Source organism: Corapipo altera, unplaced genomic scaffold, assembly GCF_003945725.1.
Source record: "Corapipo altera isolate COAL_440 unplaced genomic scaffold, ASM394572v1 67, whole genome shotgun sequence".
Lineage (NCBI taxonomy): Eukaryota > Metazoa > Chordata > Aves > Passeriformes > Pipridae > Corapipo > Corapipo altera.
Genome location: NW_020884906.1, coordinates 8,000,428 through 8,021,148, shown reverse-complemented (window position 1 = coordinate 8,021,148; position 20,721 = coordinate 8,000,428). Strand labels below are relative to the sequence as shown.

The 20,721-nt window shown below is 61.6% G+C and overlaps 2 protein-coding genes and 1 long non-coding RNA gene across 4 annotated transcripts; 1 reads left to right on the top strand and 2 right to left on the bottom strand.

Moving 5' to 3' along the window:
• Positions 1-1,614: 1,614 nt before the first annotated feature.
• Positions 1,615-9,170, bottom strand: LOC113951362. The gene is made up of 3 exons (XR_003529120.1): positions 8,887-9,170; positions 6,403-8,364; positions 1,615-6,180 (listed from the first exon to the last, which is right to left on the bottom strand). It is a non-coding gene; the product is annotated as an uncharacterized LOC113951362 (long non-coding RNA).
• Positions 9,171-9,879: 709 nt separating this feature from the next.
• Positions 9,880-12,423, bottom strand: CRYBA4 (crystallin beta A4). Its single transcript, XM_027652240.1, has 5 exons — positions 11,697-12,423; positions 11,459-11,577; positions 11,106-11,247; positions 10,872-11,014; positions 9,880-10,722 (listed from the first exon to the last, which is right to left on the bottom strand). Exons 1-5 carry the CDS (start codon positions 11,733-11,735, stop codon positions 10,575-10,577), a joined length of 591 nt encoding a protein of 196 aa, XP_027508041.1. The 5' UTR covers positions 11,736-12,423; the 3' UTR covers positions 9,880-10,574.
• A 2,839-nt stretch (positions 12,424-15,262) lies between these two features.
• On the top strand, positions 15,263-20,002 carry CRYBB1 (crystallin beta B1). 2 transcript variants are annotated; one of them, XM_027651986.1, is made up of 6 exons: positions 15,263-15,493; positions 16,131-16,290; positions 17,162-17,280; positions 18,950-19,082; positions 19,207-19,349; positions 19,626-20,002. In XM_027651986.1, the coding sequence occupies exons 2-6, from the start codon at positions 16,150-16,152 to the stop codon at positions 19,804-19,806; spliced, it is 717 nt and encodes a 238-aa protein (XP_027507787.1). In that variant the 5' UTR covers positions 15,263-15,493; positions 16,131-16,149; the 3' UTR covers positions 19,807-20,002. The 2 variants fall into 2 exon arrangements, with proteins under 2 accessions (XP_027507787.1, XP_027507786.1); XM_027651985.1 differs by lacking the exon at positions 15,263-15,493 and having other exon boundaries at positions 16,090-16,290.
• The last annotated feature ends 719 nt before the right edge of the window (positions 20,003-20,721 follow it).

Here is a 20,721-nt window from a genome sequence, read left to right as displayed (position 1 = left end):
ACATTATCCTGGTGCCCAACTAAGCTGCAGCCACTGCCTTGTTCTACAAAGGTGGAAGAGAGAAGGACAGTGGCTTCACACGTGCAGAGCTCTGTAACTGAGAGTTAAATTGCTTCAAGATGTGCCAGAATATCTTGCCTTCAGGTCCAGCTTCACTCATTATTCCACATATGGCTCTCAGCCCTGCTTGCTGCAAGATATGGAATAGTCAGAACTACCTGGGAAACAAGAAGATTCCTGGCGGTGGGCACAGCTCTAGGGGAGGAAAGCCTTTCCTTGCCCAGAGGTGAGCAGCCAGCACAGGGGATGCCAGACAGTGGGAGAGCCAGGGGCAGGGGAGGGACTCGGGAGCAGGGGCATGAGGTACGGATGAGCTCCCATGGCAGCAGCAGCCTCCTGCACTCTCGAGGCTCCCAACACAGAGCTGCCCTGGACCTGCTCCCCAGCCTGGCGTCCTGCTCGCCTGCCCAGCTCTTTTGGCAGCTCCATGGTCATCATCCGGTGCTTGGGGCTTTAACAATCCCTCCGGCAAAGCCCTTCCCTCAGGGCCCCTCGGTGGCAGAGACCTCAGCGCCACTCGCAGCAGCTCCGCGAAATGCCACGCATCCATTTCACAGAACCGCGGCGCAATTTGATGCAAATGAACAGCATTTCTCTTGCTTGTACACATTCCCTGTCAACACACGTTGAAGAGGCTCACTGTGACATGTCAAAATGCTGCTCACGGAGGGGAAAATAAATACGGCGGTTTGGATGCTGCCTTCCCGCTCCGCCGGGAATGGCCGGGCAGGGGATGGAGTCGGGACCCCTCCCCGCGACAGCCGGAGGGGTCTCCAGCCTCCCGCTGGGAGAGGGACGGACAGGCACCGCGCCCTGCTCTGTGTGACCATCGTGTCCCAGGCAGGAATCACAGAATCATGGAATGGTTTGGGTTGGAAGAAGGTTCATTTCGTTCCACTACCCCGTCATGGGCAGGGGCACCTTCCACTAGCCCAGGCTGCTCCAAGCCCCGTCCAGCCTGGCCTTGAACACTTCCAGAGATGGAGCCGGGGCAGGGACTTTCCTGGAGCACGAGCTCCACCTGCCGCCGCCCTCCCGGCCCGGCCCGGTACCTGCGGGTGCCCCGAGCCCCCCAGACCGGCCCCCCGCCCCCGCAGCCCCCGGCCGCTGCTTCCCCGCTCCGCGCTGCTTCCCCGATCGATCCCCGGGCACGGCCCCGCCGCGGGGTCTCCCGGCTGGGAGCGCGGCGTGGGGTTCGTGCCCGCACTGCACCCCGCACCCCGCGCTGCCCGCCCCGATCGCTGCCCGCGTTGGGTGGTATCACCACCGCCCCCAGGACCACCCTCCGGCGGTGCGCGGGGGGGGCGATCCCCGTCCTGCGTCCCCGCAGGACCGTCCACTCAGGGCCCGGAGCGTCTCTATCCCCTCCTCTCCCTCCACCCGCCCCGCGTGGCCCCAGATGTTCAGCAACATGCCGAGGTGGCTGCGGTGAGAACCATCTGTCCTGACCACCCCGCACCCCATAGTGTGTCCCGTGGGAGCTGGGGCACCCCCTGCCCCACCCCACCCGCTTCTCCCAGCCCCCCACACCTCACAAAGACACCAGACTGCAGGGTGGTTGCACACTTGCCATGTTCACAGTAGACATTACAGGCAGCAGGGACATCCTCGGGGCTGTGGGTTCATCCTCGGGGCCGTGGTGACCTGCGGGATTCCTGCTCACACCGCTGAGGCCACCCCAGGACTCCCTGCCCCAGAGCATCCCCACGCCCCACTCCAGTGTCCAGTCCAGTCCCACCGTGGCTGTGCCCGCTCCCACCGTGCTGACGTGGGGTGAGTGCGGGGTCCTGCAGAGCAGGGGCAGCCCTGGCCAGCTTGGTCTGGAGCACCCTGGGCAAGATGGTGCACCCAGGGCTGACACCTTCTGACCTCTGCCCATGTTGCTGTTGGGGTGCCCCAGCCCCACTCCTCCCTGCACCAGCAAAGTGGGAGAAACAGACAGACAGACTGACCAACTCCTCTGCCAGCTGCAGGAATTGGGGAGCAGGGACAGGGAGCCCCAAGGTGCTGAAGCAGAGGAAAGGAGCAACCAGGCTGTTTGGGGAAGCCTCCCTGCCCTCTAGGCCTGCTCAGCTCAGCAATGGTGGCTCTGCAACGGGAGCAGCTACCCAAAGGCACTGGTGGTCTGTCCCCACTGAGCGGTCTGTGGGCAACACTGGCTGCCCCTGGAGGGCCACATTTGTCCAGTGCATCCTCTTGGCTATCAGGGTGACTTGTGGTCCCATGACTCCCCTCAGTGACCAGCCTGGGGAGGTCCCCCTGGGTGCAGGAGGGCTGCTCTGGAGCAGAAAGAAGGGTTGTGGGGCAGGGAGGAGAGTCCCTCACAATGGTGGGCTCTGACAACCCCAGCCCAGTGCTGGTGGTGCTCCTACCTGTGCAGGAGCCGTGAACCTGCCCACCCTGTGCCCAACCTGGCTTGCCCTCCTAGCCCATTCCTGTCCCTGCACCCCTGCTTCCTCCTCTGCCCCCAGCCCACAGCAGGGCCCTGTGTCCCCCTTCCATCAAACATAGGAGCATCAGCCCAAAAACCCACCCTGGTGCCAGCTGTGTGGAGGAAGGGTAGGCATATGGTTAGTGAAATAAGGTGGAGGTTGGACAGACACGGAGCTGGGTGAGGAGGGGACCCCCATCAGCCTGAGAGCCCAGTGACACCCCAACTGAAGGAGCAGGCTTGGGTCAGCGCAGAGCTGGGATGCCCAGGAGCAGTGGCAGCATTAGGGGGTGGACCCAGCCATCCAGGGGGACCCCACTCTGGTTCTGCCTTTCATTGAAGGCAGGAGCTGCTGTGGGGTGATGGTGACACCAGCCAGTGACAGTGACTGGGGAGACCACGGGGTTAGTGAGCATAAGGCAAAGCCAAGAAAGAGCAGCCAGAGCTGGATGCTGCCTGGATCTGTAACCCCCAGACAGAGCTGCCCTGATCCTTGGTGGGGGCAGCCCCACACTGCTGTGTCCCCACAGCAGCGACAGTCTGGGGTGTCCTCATGAGCCAGCCCATGCCCACCAGCAGCACAGGGCCACCATCCTCTGCTGGCACACAGGGCTTGGCTTTGCCCCACTGGTCATGGCAGTCCTGAACATGGCAGTGGTGGTGCCTGGCCCTGGGTCACCAGCCCATGTCCAAACCTACACTGTTGGGCCAGGTCCTGGAGACTTCACCTTGGCAGGACCCCTGAGAGGCCGGGAACGTTCTTCCAACTGACAGACAAACAGAAAGCAAAGCCCAGGCTGTGCCTCCATCACAGCCTGATGGCAGAGCCCCCTCTGACACCCACTGCCCCCTCCTGCCCTCGGCTCATTACCAGCCCAGCGGTCACACACAGGTATGGTTAGTCACGCCCACGCTGCTGGCAACAGCTTCCACATGCACCAGGCACAAGATAAACTGTGGAAAGACAAAGGGAGTGAAGAGAGGAGCCCGGGAGTGTCCGCGAGCCAATTCACGGAGCAGCACAAGACCATTCCCCATGACGGGTGACGTGGGGCCCCAGGAGAGGCCCAAACTCAGGCTCTGGTGGGGCTCATGGGCAATAGCATCACTCTGTGGCTGAATCTCTCTGGGTTTGCTGGATCTTTACAGCCATTACTGGTCATTATTAATGGTTTTGTATTGTCCTATTGCCTCTCAGCCTCTTTTCCTCATTGCGCCACATGAAATTTCTCGGAAAACAGAAGGCAAATGGGGAAATTTCCAAAACCCTCCAGTAAAGGCATCTTCCTTCCCATTGCACCGAATGGGAGCCAGGGATGCTCAGCAGCACTGAAAATTGGGGTGCTGCAGGTTGATAACCAGAAGTCCAGGAGGAGCCACCGTCACTTGTCATGGCAAATAGCATCCGAGAGGCAAAGTGCAAAGAGAGTTGGTTAGTAGCAAGAGGGAAACAGGTCAGGAAGGATTAGTACAGTGCTAACAGAAGTACAGGTTAGTAACAGAAGCAGGGCACCGGTCTGCCTTAGGACACACACACTGGAAGAGAAATGAAGAGAAAAGCAGCAATGGTTAGTTTGTTTAATTCAGTTCAGGAATGTGTTAGTAACAGAGATCTACTGGCTTAAAAAGGAACTGAAAAGCTTCTGCTGATAAAACCGTTTTAGGCTCCTAGTCAGCAACAGGCTCACGGGCAGAGCCGGGCAGGGCGTGCGAGGAGAAACCCTCTCCTCGTGCTGGCAAGGGCTGCCCAGGGCAGGGGCTGCTGGTTCCCTCTCCTGCCTGGGGCAGGGACTGTTGGTCCCCTCTCCTGCCCAGAACAGGGGCTGCTTGCATGGGCAGGGGCTGCCAGTCCTCCCTCCTGCTCACAGCTGGGGCTGGGGCTGCCTGTATAGGCAGAGCTTGACGGACACGGCCCAATGCTGGGCAGGGGCTGCCAATCCCCTCTCCTGCCCACAGCTGGGGCTGCCCTTGCCCGTCCCTGCCTGTACAGCCTGGCACTGACACCTGGCACTTCCAAACCTCCTTTCCCAGCTTTTCCGTTCCCCTTTAAAGGCAGCACTGCTGCCACAGTTAGTGAGTGTGAGGCAGGGCTGGCTGTGGGTTAGTAGGGCATGCACTGGGGCCAGTTAGTGGGTTAGTCCGTGTGCCAGGGGCTGTGCCAGCCCCTGGTGAGGGCACAGGGTCCCAGCGGGTTAGTAGGTTAATGTCAGAGCGCAGCGGCAGCATGCAGAGCCAGGCCCAGTGAGCAGCAGGGCTCTGGCTCACAAGAGCAGGAGGCGTTTTGGGGCGTTGCTACCACATCGAGATTTGGGAAGGTGTTATTGGAGGGCTTAACCTGCGTAATGTAACCTGTTTCTGAGTTAAATGCTTTGCAAGGATCTGCCCCTCTCATCCAGGCCAGTGAGGTACCAAATGCCCGGAGCAGTGTGTCCTCACACAGAGTGTGCTTCCCACTCCTAGTACTGGTGAGGGTGGGAGACTGGATGCATAGAAGAGACAGTCCCAGCAGCGCAAGGCAGTGACTCAGGTCAGGGCACTAAAGGAGCTGGAAGAAGCAGAGAGGGAAGGGGTGAAAGCATCACTGACCATGCCTGGGGCAAGGCTACGGGCAGCTCTGCAAGAGCAGGGCTTCTGCAGAGAGCTGCTCTAGGTCTCCACTGAGCTCCCATTGCCTGTGAAGGGAGGAAGAGATTCAGCAGGGAAAACCATGCCATGGAGCAGAGGAAAAGTGGCCCATAGCTTACCCCTTCCCTGTCAGAAGCTACCTCTCCATGGAGCTAAGCAGTGCTCTGAGGGCAGTAAGAGCACTGTGCCCTGAGAAACAGGGCTGTTGTGGGGCACCCAGGGCACCCTCTGTCCCATGTTCCTCTGGGTTACCTCCTCCTGCAGCACTAACTCCTGCTGGTCCCCAAGAGGATGCCTTTCCAGCTTGGACTTCAAGGCTCTAACACCTGCCACAAGCTGTGTCTGCCCTCAGCCACCAGCCCACCTCATTCCCAGCTCTCCCTCCTGTGCAGAGACAGGAGCCGGAGTGACTGCTTGGTGCGGCCACAGCCCAACCACTTACTGGGCCACTGCCACCCCCACAGAGGTCATGGGAGGAGGATTCACTGCCCATGACCCTCCACACACTCCAGGCTGCTCCACAGGGCAAGGGAGACAGGGCAAGGGAGAACATGGCACTAGAAGTGCAAGGCAGTTCCAGGGCAGAAAGCAGCAGGACTTCACCAACAGACAGAGGGACGGGCAGGATCAGTGGGGACAACCAGAGTCCCTTTGTGCTCTGGCCATTGTGTCTCATTGAGGAGCTGGCACAGCTCCATCCCTGTTGCCTCCCCTTCTCCCTCTCCCTACACTGGGTTCAGGGAAGGGGATGGGTCTCATCCTGCCCATGGCTGGGATGGAGCAGCGGAAGGGAAGGGAACCCCAGCACCTTGCAGGAAAACCGCGAGCACATGCAGACCCGTGTCCTCAGGTGTCCCCAGCGCCGTGTCCTCGGCTGTGTCCCCCGCAGTGGCCGGGCTCGTGGCTCTGGCCCATGGCACTGAGCACCAGGCTGCTCTGCTGGGGCCAGCCCGTCTCTGGCATTGTGTGCAGGTGGTGACATCGGCTCCGCGAGCCTGGCTCCTCTCCAGGCACAGCTGGTCTGGCCAGGCAGGAGCTGAGGCCGTGTCTCTGGGATGGTGGCACTGGGGAGCAGAGATGCTGTGAGACCCTGGGCAGTGTGGCAACCACCCCCTCCCCACTGGTGAGCATTCTCTCATGCAGGTGGCCCTGGAGATGGTGTGACCCCCTGGACACCACTGGAGCCTGGGCAGGAAGGCTCCTGGCTGCCCAGAGCCCTCCCAGCTTGCTAGGGGTGGGAGAGCATGGGGCTGGTACCGCCTGTGTCCCCTCCCTGGGGATCCTACCTGTGGTCACCAGCTATGCAAGTGCCGTGCAATGTCCCCCCATCCTGTGTGGCTCTGCGCTGTGGAGGCCGCGAGGGGACTGTGTGAACAGACTTCAGGTCAGTCATTAGCAGCTGCAAAAGAAACAACCAACGCAGCAAGGGAGAGACACACGGCACCATCCTCAGGCAGAGCCGAGCCAAGCTGGCAGGAGCCTGGCAGGAGGGCTGGGCAGGGATCCTCCTGTCCCTTTCCCCTTGCAGAGCAGGGAGCTAGACCCACCACCAGGCACAGGGGGGCACCAGGAACCACCACATCAGAAATGGTGGCAATGCCCCAAACTGTCCCTACCTGGTGTGGGAACCCCTGCACTGAGGGCAGGGACTGACTTCCACTGCCACTGCTACTGCTGCCTCTGCCAGCTCTGCTCCTGCCCTGTGGTTAAGCTGGGTCACTGGGACCCTGTGGTTCCGCAGGCACCAGTTGTACTGGGGCAGCCGGCAGTCACAACTGCGCTGTGGTGGGTGCTACTCCACCTCCACAGGGATACAGGGACACATGGCTGGTGCCAGCAGCCAGCCCATGTCTGCTGCCTGCCCTGTTCCTGCTTCTGCCCTGTTCCTGCTTCTGCCCTGCTCCTGTTTCTGACCTGCTCTGGTTCCTGCTCCTGCTCTGCTTCTGCTCCTGCTCCTGCCCTGCTCCTGCTCCTGCCTTTCTCCTGCTGCTGCCTTGCTCCTGCTGCTGCCCTGATTCTGCTCCTGCCCTGCCCGCCTGGAAAAGCCAGGACTGCAGCAGGTCCTGGGGGAGCTGGGCCGTGATGACTCTGCATGTTCAGCTGTGGAGCTGCTCCTGCTTCCTGCGGTTCATTGTCACCACATGCCGCAGGCACTGCTGGCAGGACGGTCCCTCCCATGGGGACAGCATGTCCAGGCAGCATTTGCAACCCAGCTGCGGGAATGAGCTCCGGAGATGCCATCGAGCATCTGGCAAATGGATCCCCTGCCTGGATCTGAACGGGAGGTGGGATCAGAGCGGGAGGTGCCTGTGGTGGGTCAGGCGGACCATGATGGCTGTGGGATGGCCTCTCTCACCCGGCAATGAAACACATCCCAGGAGACAGGGAGGGAAAACAATTTTGTGCAGGCAGGGCTCAGCTAAACACTCTGTCTGGGGCAGAGTGAGCAGTGATTGCCAGCCACGAGCCAGAGCTTCCTCTGCCACACAGGGTGGGTGGCACATATGGTGCTGCTGAGCACCTGGATTAAACAGGGGCTAGACCCCCCCCGGAGTGAGGAGGGTGGGACAGGAGCACAGGCTCCACAGCAGGCAGGAGCAGGGAAATAAGGCCACAGCAGGCACGGCATTGCCATGAGCTGCCTGTGCCCAGAGAGATGATCTCTGGGATGTGGCATCTGGGCACCCCAGTCCCCCAGCTCCCAGCAGGGTGGCCAAATACCTTTGCCCTGGGCCCTGCCAGCACTGCCTGACCCTTGCTGCCATCCAGCAGAGCCCAGGCTCTGGCACATCCCAGGCTCCCTTGCTGCTGCTGCAGCAGTGCCAGGCACTACCACCTTTGTCTACAGCTCTGAGGCTGGGCAGCCTGGGAGAAGGGAGGGTGAGGGTGTGAAAGGCTCCCTGAAAACCCAGAACACCAGAAAACCTGATTATTTCTGGGCTCCTCCTGGGGCCCTGGGCAGGACCTACTCACACACACAAAAGGCTGCGAGACAATGAGGGAGAGAAAATGGCTCCGAGAGAGGAGCATCTGGCAGGTTAACTCTGAAGGAGGGGCTGTGCTGTGCCCCAGGAGTGTTGGCCCCAGCCTCGCCTCTAATCCCCACCCAGGATCCCCATCTTTAGGAGAAAATGGGGATTAGGAGACAAAGCAGTGAACCAGCATTTTGGCTACAATTCTTCCCAGGGGCATTGAAAATCAGGCAAGAATCCATTTACCTGGCAGGAACCCTATTCTTGGTGAGGATTCTGAAAAAAAAAAATACAAACAAGCGGTGCAGCAATTAGTTCTGATTTGGGCCGGGGGCTGCAGGCTGTGTCCAGGGTGGGCCAGGCTGCCCGGTGCCGCCACCGGACCGAGATTACGCGGGATCGCCGGCCGGGCCGGGAAGCGGCCGGGAACACGCTGCGGGATGAGCGGCTGGCCCTGCCCTAACAAAGGGAGGGGGCCCGGGCTGCCCCAGCCTGGCACCCCCGGGAAGCGGGGGCTCCTGCCGGGGAGCGAGGCTCTCATGGGATTATATATAACCAGGGAATAATATATGGGAGGGGTTGGGTGTATTTTTTGGAGACGGAGTGGCAGGAGCAGCCCCGCCTGCCGGCTCCGCACCCCCCGGAACGATGCCCGCAGGACCCCCCGAGCCCCGGGGCGGCATCGCCCCCCGCTCCCGCCCCGAGGTGGGGGCGGCCCGCGGGCTCCCCGCGCCCCCAGACCCCACTGGTGCCCCACTTCCATCCGGAGGGAACGGAGCGATGTCCGCGGAGCGTTACCTGCTCCCGGGGGCCGGGTTGGGGCTGGGGGGCGCCGGCTCCGCTCGCTTCTGCCCGCCGCGCCGCTCCTTTGTGCTGGAGCTTTCCCAGAGCATCCCTGAGGAAGAGGCGGCCACGCAAACTCCTCCTCCCGCAGCCCCCGGCCCCCCCCGGCCCTACCTACGGCGTAGGAGGATGCTGCAACTCGCTTTAAATTTTAATGCTGGAAATGCGGCCAAGTCACCTTCCCCCCGCAGCGCTCCCGCACCGCTCTCCCCTCCATATCGCTCCCGCATCGCTTCCAGCACTGCTCCCGCATCGTTCCCTGCACCCTTCCCGCACTTCTCTGCACCGATCCCGCTTCGGGAGACCCCGGGGACCCCTTAGCCACGACAGTCGATAGAAAGGCCACTGTCATGCCCCCTGCCAGGACACCGTCCCCCGTGATGTCACAGGCTCCCCACAGCCCTTTGGGGTGGTGTGGGTACCCCACAGCCCTGGGGTGGCCCAGGGGACACGGGACAAGGGTCACTGGGCAGGGGCTGCTGCGGGCACATCCCTGGGGTCATGGTGGGCAGGATGTGGCTGGGTTCGGTAGGGGGGATAGCAAGAGACCCAGCCCGGCCTGGGGACACAGCCTTGCCGGAGGACAGCCCCTCCATCCCGGGGACAGCCCCACTCCTGGTCAGAGGGCTGTGACAGCCCCTCCTCAGAGCTGTGCAGCTGCTGGGCTCCTGCATTGTTCTCCAGGTCCCCGCCGGGTCCCTGGGGACCCCCGGTCCCGCTGCCAGCTGTCCACCGTGTCTGGCTGCGTGCTGGATCCTCACCCAGCCCCCCACCCTGCCCTGGGTCTCTGGAGCTAGGCAGGGTCGGGAGGGGGGCCCAGGACGGGGGGCCCCCCCATCTTTGGCCATAGAGAGGCCAGGAAGCCCCACTCCTTGGGTCTCGCTGGCTGCCGGCCCTGATGGGTTTGCCCTGGGGTGCAGGAGGGTTTCACTCAGCCCTTCCCAAAACTTTTTGTTTCTTCTTCTATTTTTCCTTTTTTATTGTGATTCCAGTGGATAGAATCCCTTTCTGGGCAGCATTGCCCATTCCCTCCACTGGTGGCCCTGCTACTGCAAATGTCATGGATGGGACATTTTCATCACATCAAGCCTTTTCTCCAGAGCTCTTCTGAAATGAGGAATTTTTCTAGACCAGCCTTTTCCTGCCACATTTCCAGCTTTGGCTGCGCACTGGGTGTACAGCAGTAAGGGATCAATGCTCGGATGGGTGCAGGGGTGTGCATGAATGTGGGGATAGGTGCACAGCATGCACCTGCCACTTGCTGAGTCCTGCAGCTCCTTCCAGCCCCTGGCAGGTGCTGGTAGAGCAGATGGGGTGTACAAGGTAGTGGGATGTGGGGGTTCTGCAGAGCCCCTGAGCCTGCAACTGGCCTGGCACAGGGCTTTACCTGCCTGTGACAGTGACATGTGCTGGTTGCAGGGGCAGAAAAGATCCCACTCACCCCATCCGTGCCCCTGCAGACCCCTCACTCTGCCTCCACACATGACATCATTCCCGACCACACACCCTCATGGTCCCCTCTTCCCCAACTGCCAGTGCCGCCTTGGACAACTGAGCCTTTATTGAGCTTTGCCCCCACTGCCCCGCGGGACAGACGGTGCCCAGAGCGTGTGGCCGGTGGTGCGGGGGCTCCGGCACCGCGGTCACTGCTGGACCCTGCGGATGGACTGGACCTGGCCCGTCTGCGCATGGGAGCCCCACTCTCGCACGTGCTTGTATTCGCCCGCGGGGCTGTCGCTCTCCAGGAGGTACTGGAAGCCTCGGTACCCTGGGTACTGCGAGCAGACCCACCTGCGACAGAGCAGAGAACGGCGGTGGCTCAGGGCTGGCAGCACCATGGAGCTCCCGTGCTGTGGGTGCCAGAAGCTGCCAGAGCATCCTCGGCCCTGCCATGTGCCTCGGTGCTGGGTCCTGCAGGGTGCGAGCCCCCGGGTACTCACGCGCCGGAGCGGACAAGGAAGGAGCCCACGGTGCTGCTGCCCCAGCCAAGGGCAGGCAGGGAGGGGCAGTCGTTGCTCATCTCTGCCCGCTTGCCCTGGAAGTTCTCCTGCTCGAAGAGCATCAGCCGGCTGCGACCGTGGTCCTGCGGCCAAGAGGAGCACGGTGTTGGCACGGCCGCCCTGCCCGGCTCACCTGGCCGGCCCTGCGGGGGGAGCCGGGGCGGGGGCACTCACGGCGCAGGCGATGGGGCGGAAGGAGCACATCCTCTCCACGTGGTAGGCGTTGCTGCCGCTCCACGCCTCCCAGCACGGGTAATCGCCGCGCTCCAGCACAAACTGCTGCCCCTGGAAACCGCAGTGCTCGAAGCCTGCCCACCTACCGGGGCGGGAGGGGGTTGAGACCCTCAGGGTGCCCACCGCCCCACTCACACCCAGGGCTGTGCCCGCTGCGCACAATGGGTGTCCAGAGGAGGCGGCCCCATGGCTCAGGGGGCAAAAGGCACTGGATACCTCCATCCCCCAAACCCCCTCCATCCATGGGGTCCCATGGCACCGCGAGGTGGCAGTGCCCCAAGACCCCCACTCACGCCCCACTCTCGATCCTGCAGGAGCGGACGGTGCTGAAGCCATGATCCAGGGTGCTGTAGCAGTCGGTGGTGAACTCATGCTTCTTGCCCTGGAAAAAAGGCTCATCCCACACCACGATCTGGGGGGGGATAGAGGGAGTCAGGGGGCTCCGGGGGTACGGAGGCCCTGAATAGATGCTGCAGCCCCATTCTCAGGTGTTCACAGGGTGTGGTGCTGGTACTGCCCAGGCTCCTGTACCTTCCAGAGACCGGAGGATCTCTTGCAGCGGTGGGTCATGGTGGCTCTGCCAGGGCACAGGGGAACAGGACTGTCAAAATTGCCCCTCTGCCCAGATGAAATGCCCTCAGGAGCCCATGCACATCTCTTCACCAGAAGTGTGGGGGGCAAAAAGGGGGTTGCTTCCTGCTGGAGCAGAAAAGCATGGGCTGGGGTTCTCCCTGCCCACCCAGAGCTGCTGCCTGGGCTGTGCAGACCAGTGGGCACCTGGCCCTGGCAGCCATCCTAGCACTGCCTGCCCATGCCCGGGGAGACTCCTCCCACTGGCAGATCCCTGAGCCAAAGCACCCGTGCATGCAGCCGGTGCAGGCAGAGGAGTGCTGAGCTGGGAGTGCTGCGGAGGTGGCCATGTGCCCACGCTGAGTATCAGCACCCTGCCACTGCCATGGCCAGCGATGACCCCTGATTCCCCAGTCTCCCAAGCCCCCAATCCCCCAATCCACTGCCACTGCTTCCTGTGCCAAGGTGAGGTCTAACCCCAGATCTTGGATGCTCCTCCACGTGTTCCCACATGCTCCCAGGCCCCAGCCACGGTGACAGGGCAGCTGCCCCAGGCTCCGGCGCTTACCTGGGGTGAGGCACTGGTGCCCAGGGAGGTGACACGTCCCGCAGCCTCTGGCTGGGTTTTTATAGCCTCCAGATAGAGACAGAGCCCAGGGGAGCATTACTGAAACCCCTAACTCAGCACATGGCGGGGAGGAGGGACCGGGCAGAACAAAGGAAACGTGTCAGAGACGCTGATGAGCCGGGACATCGAGCAGGCCCACCGGGTGTGGGCTCTGACCCCCGGCCCCACAGCTCCAAGCCGGGGCATTGCCCCCTGGGTCTACCAACACTTCTGCAGCGTGCCCTCCCCAGTGCAGGGCTGAGCTGGGGCCGTGTTCCCACTCTGGCAGTGCTCCTCCTGCCTGCAGGCAGCACTGCCTGCACTGGGGGCGAAGGGAGATTTCCTCACCCATTTCTAGGAAGCAGGAGGAAGGACACGTCTGCACTTGCTCTCCCTGGGAGGGCAGAGCAGCTCTCCCTGAAATCCAGGGCAGTTCATTGCAGGGTGGGCACACAGCAGCCACGGACACTGTAACAAGCAGGGAACAAGGGCATGGGAAGTGAGGGGTGGGTTTGCAAAGGCATGTGAGGGACTGGAGGTGTAGGTCATGATTTGGGCCACTGCTGCAGCAGCCTCCTGCCTCTGCACTGAAAAGAGTCTGCTGCACCCGTATTTTGGGAACCTTTTAGCTTTACTTACCATGACCCCCACACCTCATAAATCATCCTGGGGTGGTGCCAGGAGCATGCCAGGGCTCCGAGGGCTGGGCAGAGGCACCCACCCAGCCTGCGCCTCAGAGCAGGCAGCAGCCAATGGAGGCTGTTAGGCCAAGTGAGAAAACTCGTATTCCCAGAGAGAGCTGTGTTTTGGGACAGCATTTGCCAGGAAACTGCCAGGGGGCTGAGCTGGAGCATCCTTCATGCAGCTGCAGCCCTGTCAGCCCTGGGCACTGCAGGGGAGGCAGAGCAGGCAAGCACAGCAGCCTGGGGTGCTCAATGCAAGCAGCCACCCCCGGCTGCACCAGGGCTGCACGGGCTGTCCCGACATCTGCAACCCCAGCAAAAGCCTTTTGGCACAATTTGTCCCCAACCTCTTACAGTGGCCTGAGCTAAACTCAGCTTGTGCTGGCCACCAGCATGCGCTTGCTCTCCATGCCATGTCCTGGCACGGGGATGTGGCCACAGAGCTGGGCTGTGCCGGGTGTACCCGCGGTGCCACTCAGCACTGGGCAGGGCTGCAGCAGCAGGAGCTCCGTGGGCAGTGGAACTCACGGGGGCAGAACAAACCCCTGTGCCCATTCCCGTGCCCTCTGCAGCCTTGCTGTGCCAGCTCTGGCCTCGTGCTTTGCTGTTGGAGCTGCGCATCCCACAGGCACTCCCGTGCCAGGGTGAGATGGAGCAGAGAGGGGCTTTCTAAAGCACCTGCAGCCGGCGGCAGGGATGGTGCACAGGGAGAGCAGAGATTTTGTGTCTGGGGCACTCAGGAACCACCGAGGACAGATCCCTGCTGTCAGCCCTGCCACAGCACCGGCTCAGGAAAACCATGGAGCTACTTTGTGATCAGAGTAACATGGAGCAGCACAGAGCAGCCATCAGGAGCAGAGCTCAGTCCCTCTGAAATGTTTTCCCAATACCCAATTTCCAAGGTGCTGGGATTTGGAAGAGGAAGCAGAGTCAGGAGCAGGGGGTGGGTGAGACCTGCTGATTAATGCCCAGGAGGCACAGGGGAGGCAGCCAGATAGAACATCCACCCTGGCTCCCCGAGGAAGAGACTTCAGGTTAAATTAGAAATCTGGGTAAAATCCACGGTGCCAATTGAAATCATGAATCCTAAACCACTGCCCAGTGTCCAGGTGAGAACCAGACTGTGGCAGTGCCCAGGGTAACGGGGCAGCAGCCCCCACACCCAGCCACATCATGGGCACAGCACGGCCGCCGAAAAACCTCGGGAAAAGAGCGGATCAATACTTCCTTTTTGTTAGGGATTTTGAGCAATAGCCCAGAGGGCACAGCTGGATCCCACTGCTGCGGGGTGACACATGAGGGGAACAAAAGATGAGGGCAAAACACAGGGCTCTGAGCTCTCTGACCACACACCGTCGGGTGAAGTACTGCCCAGAAGCACTGATGCTGGATGCTGCGGGAAGCTGGGGGTATTCCAAAGGAGTGTGCAGGTATTTACAGGATGAAAAGGATCACAGCAGGCAAACAGGGAGAGGATCTGATCAGAGGCTCAGAGGAACTCAGGAGAAGGTCTCCCCAAGGTGCCAGGGGGTGCAGGAGAAGTGGCACCTCAGGTTCATCCACTACAGAACCCAGTGCTGGCATGTCCCCATCCAGCCACCCTGCAACCCTTCTCCTGTGCCAGTCAGACAGAGCTGATGCCCCAAAACACTGTGTGGGGTTTGGCACCGTGAGTGTGGTGGTGGCAAAACTAGAGGTGGTATAGGGTGAGCACAGCACGGGGGAAATGGGCTAAAAAGCAAGAGAACAGCCCTGCCAGTGAGCAGGGACATTCCCAACAGAGAGCAAACACCATTTTCCATTTTCAGGCACTCATATGGTTCAGAAAGTGTCAGCTTCAATTACACATCATTTGAGAAAAGAAACAGTTCCTGAAGCATTTCAGAACACTCAGGTCTCGCTTTCTGGCATCTTCAGAGCGCTGCTGCAGGCACTTATGGGCACAGAGTGATGTTCAAAGCAAGAGGTTCAGTGTTTGGAGGGGAGAAACGGGCACAGTGTGGCTGCAGGCTGGGTGCTGTGGGGCTGTGGCAGCAGTGGCACTGGGGCGTCCGTGAGAGCCCGGTGCCAGGGGTGGTGGGCAGAGGAGGGTAGTGTGCCTGTGCCGGTGCCGGTGCCGGCGCTGGCCTGGCCGTGCCAGGGCTATATATGCCCTGCCGGGGTGGCCGCACGCGGGGCAGCGGGTGCCGCCGCGCGCTGCAAAGTGGCACGGTCAGGTCTTCTGTTGTGCCGCGGGCACAAAGGAAAGTGCTGGGTTCAGCGGCTGGGCACGGGGCCGGGGAGAGGCTTCCAGCTCGCCCAGCGCTTTGCAGGATGTGATGACTGGGCGGCCGCGCAGACACTGATGAGCTGGCAGTTCCTTTGTGCGCCCGCCCGGGGGTCTGCCCTTGCCAGGCTATAAAGTGGGGGCCTCGCGGCGCCCCGAAACACAAGCCCGCTCACTCCAACAAGAAGCAGCAGCTGCCCAGGTAAGAGGACAAAGTCCCCGGGCACCGGGCTGCAGCCGGACCCGAGGTGGGGAGAGGGAAATGCAGGGTCTAAGCCATGGCCATTGCTGTGGTCATCATGTCTGGGAGCACCTCGGTGCTCAGCATCCCACTGCCCTCCTCTCCCTGGGGAGCTGCTGGTGACATTCACCTGCAGGGCCACAGCAGGGTGCCTGCTGCAGGGCCTCAGCAGATCAGGGCTGTCCCCTTCCCACTCCTCACATGCTGACCCCGTGCCCCCTGGGCTCCCATGCGCACCCCGTGTGGGACGGCCCCAGTGCCCCGTGCAGTGTCAGGCCCCAACCTGGCCAGGGAGAGCAGGGAGTGCCTGGACACAGAGCTGGGGGCTGCCCTGGGCACCCCACAGTGGTAGGACCTCTGCAGTGATAGAGATCTCCTGACCACAGAAGGAGAGTGTGGACACCAGAACCTCATGTGATCCTCCTGGTGAAGGGAGATCCCTTGCCTGTGCCTGCTGGAGAACCTTCCAGCAGCTCCTCTCCTGGCCATGGCCACCCACCCCATTGAGAGACCCCATCCCGATGTGACCATCCCTGGGGCGGGTGGTGGGTGCCCCAACCATGCCTCCCTCTAACATGCTGCTGGTGCCCTGTCACAGACTTGAGCCCACCACCGCGATGTCTGAGACCACAAAACCCACTGCTCCCGGACAGGCTGCAGAGGAGAAGGAGAAGGCAGTTCCTGCGCCAACTCCATCCCTTGACCCTGCTCCTGTCGCAAACAGCAAGGGCGAGGAGCCCTCCCCAGAAGCCTTCAGGGTAAGCCCCATGGCTCCCCACGCGCAGGACACACTCCGGGGCTGCGGGACAGTGGCAGCATCTCTGGGGCAGGAGGAGATCATCCCACAGGGAAGGACCTCCCTCCCAGAGCAGGATGTGAGCGCAGGTGCCACCATCCCTCCCTGCTCTGTCCCTCTGGCACAGGCACAGGATTTGGGCAATGGCTGCAGGAGGGACACTCTGGGAGTCCCTTGGTCAGGACAGCTCATCAGTGACCATTGGGGACCACAGGCTTTGGAATTGTTGGCATCAGGGTTGTGGCATCAGGACTGGCTGCTGCCAACTGCTCCCTCTGGTCACCCTCTGCATGTGGGGGTTCTGTGGTGCTCAGGGAGGGTGGAGGGGACACTGTGGGTGACAGGGCCAGCACTGAAATGCTGCAGTGATTCTAGGGCAGAATGCCACCGAGGCACTGCAGCAGGGCTGGGGATGAGGGGCAGGTGATGCAAGGACTGTGGTGACACTGTGCATGTGCCAGGTAGCAAAGGCCAAGGCATGGATGCAGCTCTGGAAGAAGCAGCTCCTTCCCAGCAACCTGGGCACCGGCACAGGGAGATGTGGCTTTGCAGCATCAAAAATGGGAGCTGAATGAGGCCATCTTGGACCAGGGACAGCTGTCAGGCGGGACCTTCCCGTGTTCAGTCTGTGCTGGGACAGAGCTGCTCATACACAGAGCCCAGCTCGGCTTGCCTGGGCACCAGACCTGAAAAGCTGCAGGAAGGCTTGGAGAGCCGAGGAGGACACGTGGGGCAGTAGGCTCATGTGTGCAGGGTCGTGCAGGGACACAGAGCACCACCCTGCTCTCCCTGAGCATGCCTGTCCCCATCTGACCCTTTTCCTGTACCCCTAGATCGTCGTCTTTGACCAGGAGAACTTCCAGGGCAGGCAGATGGAGTTCACCGCCGAGTGCCTGAACCTGGCTGACCGCGGCTTCGACCGGGTGCGCAGTGTCATTGTCATCTCTGGACCGTAAGTGACCCCAGCCACAGAGGGGACCGTGTCCCTGGGGATGCCCCAAGGGGGTGGGAACACAGCCCTGGGCACAATGTGGCATACAAGGGCATTTCCCTGCAACCTGGGCAGAGTGGCGGAGGGCCAGCACAGGAGCAGGGTGGGGGTCCTGGATCTCCTTCAAGGGGGGCAAGAGGGCCAGGGTGGGTGGGAAGGATGCCAGGGCCACCTGCAAAGCAAAGGGCACCAGAGACAAAGCCAAGTGCTGAAGAAAGGTGTCCACCTGGACACGTGGAGCTGTCCATGGAATGCAAGGAACCTGAGGATTTTACAGAAGCCAAGGTGAAATGAGGTGGGAGCCTTGGACCGAGCTGGTGGTCTGTGCCACCATGGAGACAAGGCTGGAGTGGGCAAGGACAGGCAGGGATGGGTAGGCAGACTCACACGCCTGCCTGCACCCAGGCAGGCGAGCAGTGACAATGGGGCTGGGCAGGTCTGAAAGCCATGGGAACAGTTGACACAGGCAGGGACATAAACGATCCCCAAAGCAGATAACTGAACAGACAGATGATCTCCATGTTGAAAGAGCATCCCTCCGCACTGTGCCTGGCTGGAAATGGTGTGCTGGGAGGGCAGGGGGGCTAGCAGGGCTTTAAGCAGGATGCACAGGACACAGCTTGCCCTGACACCGGCCCTGAGGGATCAGGACAGTGACCTGTGGTCACCTTGAATGACACCATGTAGCACCAATGACTTTTTTATTAGGAACCCAGAATGCCCAACTCTTCTTGAAATGAAAGGGGGATGGAGAAGCCTGGAAGGAGCTCAGGTGTCACACCTGGGAAGCTGCACTAGATATAAAGGGTTAAACTGGGTGAACAGAGAACTTAGGTATCATTGGGGCCCATGGAGGCTTCTTGAGAGTCACTGGTGAGATTCTGTGCCTAAAAATGTGCTTAAGGAAAGAGAAAAACAAAATCAACCAAGCTGAGCCTTAGAAGCCAGTGTGAGGACATGCTGCTGGGGGTACCTGAATGTCTCCTGCCAGTGGGAAAACACCTGTTGGCATTAGCAGGAAGAGCCCTGTTTTGCAGGGAAATGGGAAGCAGCAAATGCAGGGCTGTTGTGGTGCCGGGGGCTTCTGAGGTCCGAGGCCCATGACATTCACAGCACTGCAGCACCTCGTGGCACTGCTAAAGAGGTGACATTGCAGCTGAGCAAGCCCCGTGCCCCAGCAGTGGGCCGGGTGCCAGCGCTGGCTGGCGCTGGTGCAGTGAGGCGTGCGAGCGTGCCAGGATTAGACAGCCTGGGCAGCCCGGGCCTGGGGCTACGGGAGGGAAAACAGAGTCCTGAAATGCCTCTGTGGTGTGTAGCGTGTGGGGATCACCAGTTGCCTGGGGGTCCCACTGCTCCTCAGCTGAGGAAGGGGTGCAGCTGCAGGTTTGGACACACACACCACTGAGCTTCCAGCCAAGAGCCCTCACCTCTGCTTCACATCAGCACCAGCTCTGCACAGACCATATTGCCTGGGCTGGGAGAAAGGTTGGAGCAGGGTGGTGGGGCCACTCCTGGTACCCGCAGCCTTTTTGGGTGCTGGGAGTCCTCTCCAGCACTCCACAGGCTGGCAGAGCAGGAGGGAAGCTGCAGGGTGGCATCTGACCTGCCATTTTCCCACCCTTCTCCCCAGCTGGGTGGCCTACGAGCAGGCCAACATGCGTGGGGAGATGTTCATCCTGGAGAAGGGCGAGTACCCTCGCTGGGACACCTGGTCCAGCAGCTACCGGAGCGACTGCTTCATGTCCATGCGCCCCATCAAAATGGTGAGTGCTTGGGAGCAGGAAGCACCTGCTGGTGCCAGGGCAGGACTGTGCTGCTCGGTGCCTTGCTGCAGCAGCTCCAGGGCTTCAGCCATGCGGGCCAACACCTTCCCTCTGTCTTCCCCAGGAGGCTGAGGACCACAAAATCTCCCTCTACGAGTCTGCTGACTTCAAGGGCAACAAGATGGAAATCCAGGAGGACGATGTGCCCAGCCTCTGGGCTTATGGTTTCTGCGACCGTGTGGGCAGCGTGCAGGTGCCCAGTGGAACGTAAGCCAGGCTGCAGTGGCAGCTGCCTTGTATCAGGCTCCCTGTCCTCCCCTGTGCCTCGATCCACTGCTGCTGCTCTGAGCACCCACACGGGGCTCTCAGGCAGCCAGAAAGCACCACGTGGCTGTTTTTGGTGGTGTGGCCCATCACCCAGGGTTGTGACCAGCACAGGGAGGCAGGAGGGCTCTGTCGGCTCCTTGAGTGTGTGCCGGCCGTGGCGCTGCTGCGTGTAACAGCTGAGCCCGCTCAGGTGCCCTGTCTTTGCTTTCCCTGCAGCTGGGTCGGGTACCAGTACCCTGGCTACAGAGGCTACCAGTACCTCTTTGAGACCGGAGACTTCCGACACTGGAATGAGTGGTCTGCCTTCCAGCCCCAGATCCAGTCCATCCGCCGCATCCGGGACATGCAGTGGGACCAGAAGGGCACCTTCGTCACCCCCGACGCGCCCTCTGACTGAGCGTGCCGCCTGCTAGCTACGAGTCCCGGGCCCCGTGGGGCACCCCCGCCTCCCCTCGCGCTCGCCTGCCCAGCACTTTCCTTGTACATTGCACATTCCCTGGATGTACTCTACCTTGTGAGGCAAATTAAAAAACCAGAAGATTAGAGCTGCTCGGGGGTCGGTGGTGCATGAGCGCGGCCGCGGGACACTCTGCCTTCCTGGCCTGTGCCAGCCCTGTGCTGGAGCCGGGTGGGACATGGTGCCAGGGTGGTTTTCCCAGGGGAATTGCTCCCCATGCTGTTGCTGGGACATGGGAGACCCTCCGTGTGGAGGAAAAGAGGTGGTGTGGGAAAGGGCAGGAGGCTCCTCAACCGGACCCCCTCAGCACCCGTGGGGATCGTCCCGGCTGGGGGGACTCAGGGCACCTCCAGAGCACTCGGACCATGGAGGGCTGCGGGCTCCGTCCGTGCGGCAGGACGGGGGGCTGCAGGCCCGCCGGTGGGATCCACCTGGGAACTAATTAACAGCCGTAACTGCGGTCAGTCAAAGACCAATTCACTCCCAATGAGTTTTTATTCCCCTCGGACGCTGTCGCTCCGCACCGGGCGCTTCCTCAGCCTCATTCCCCCTTTCCCATCCCGTCCGGGCACCTCGGGTGGCGTTTTCCTGCGCTCCCACGCCGCTCATTAGCGACGGCGGTGATTAATTACAGCGATAGCAGTGACGGCAGCGCTGGCACAGGCAGCAGCACCGGGGCCGGGGGTGACGGCGCAGCTGCGGAGAGCGCGGTCCGGGGCTCTCCCGGGCCCGGGACCCCGCAGGACTGGGGGGCCACGGCCGGTACCGGCACTGCCACCGGCACGGGCACGGGCCCGCGCTCCCGCGTGCCGCCCGCGTGTCCCGGGCACGCGCACACAAACCCACGAGCACACG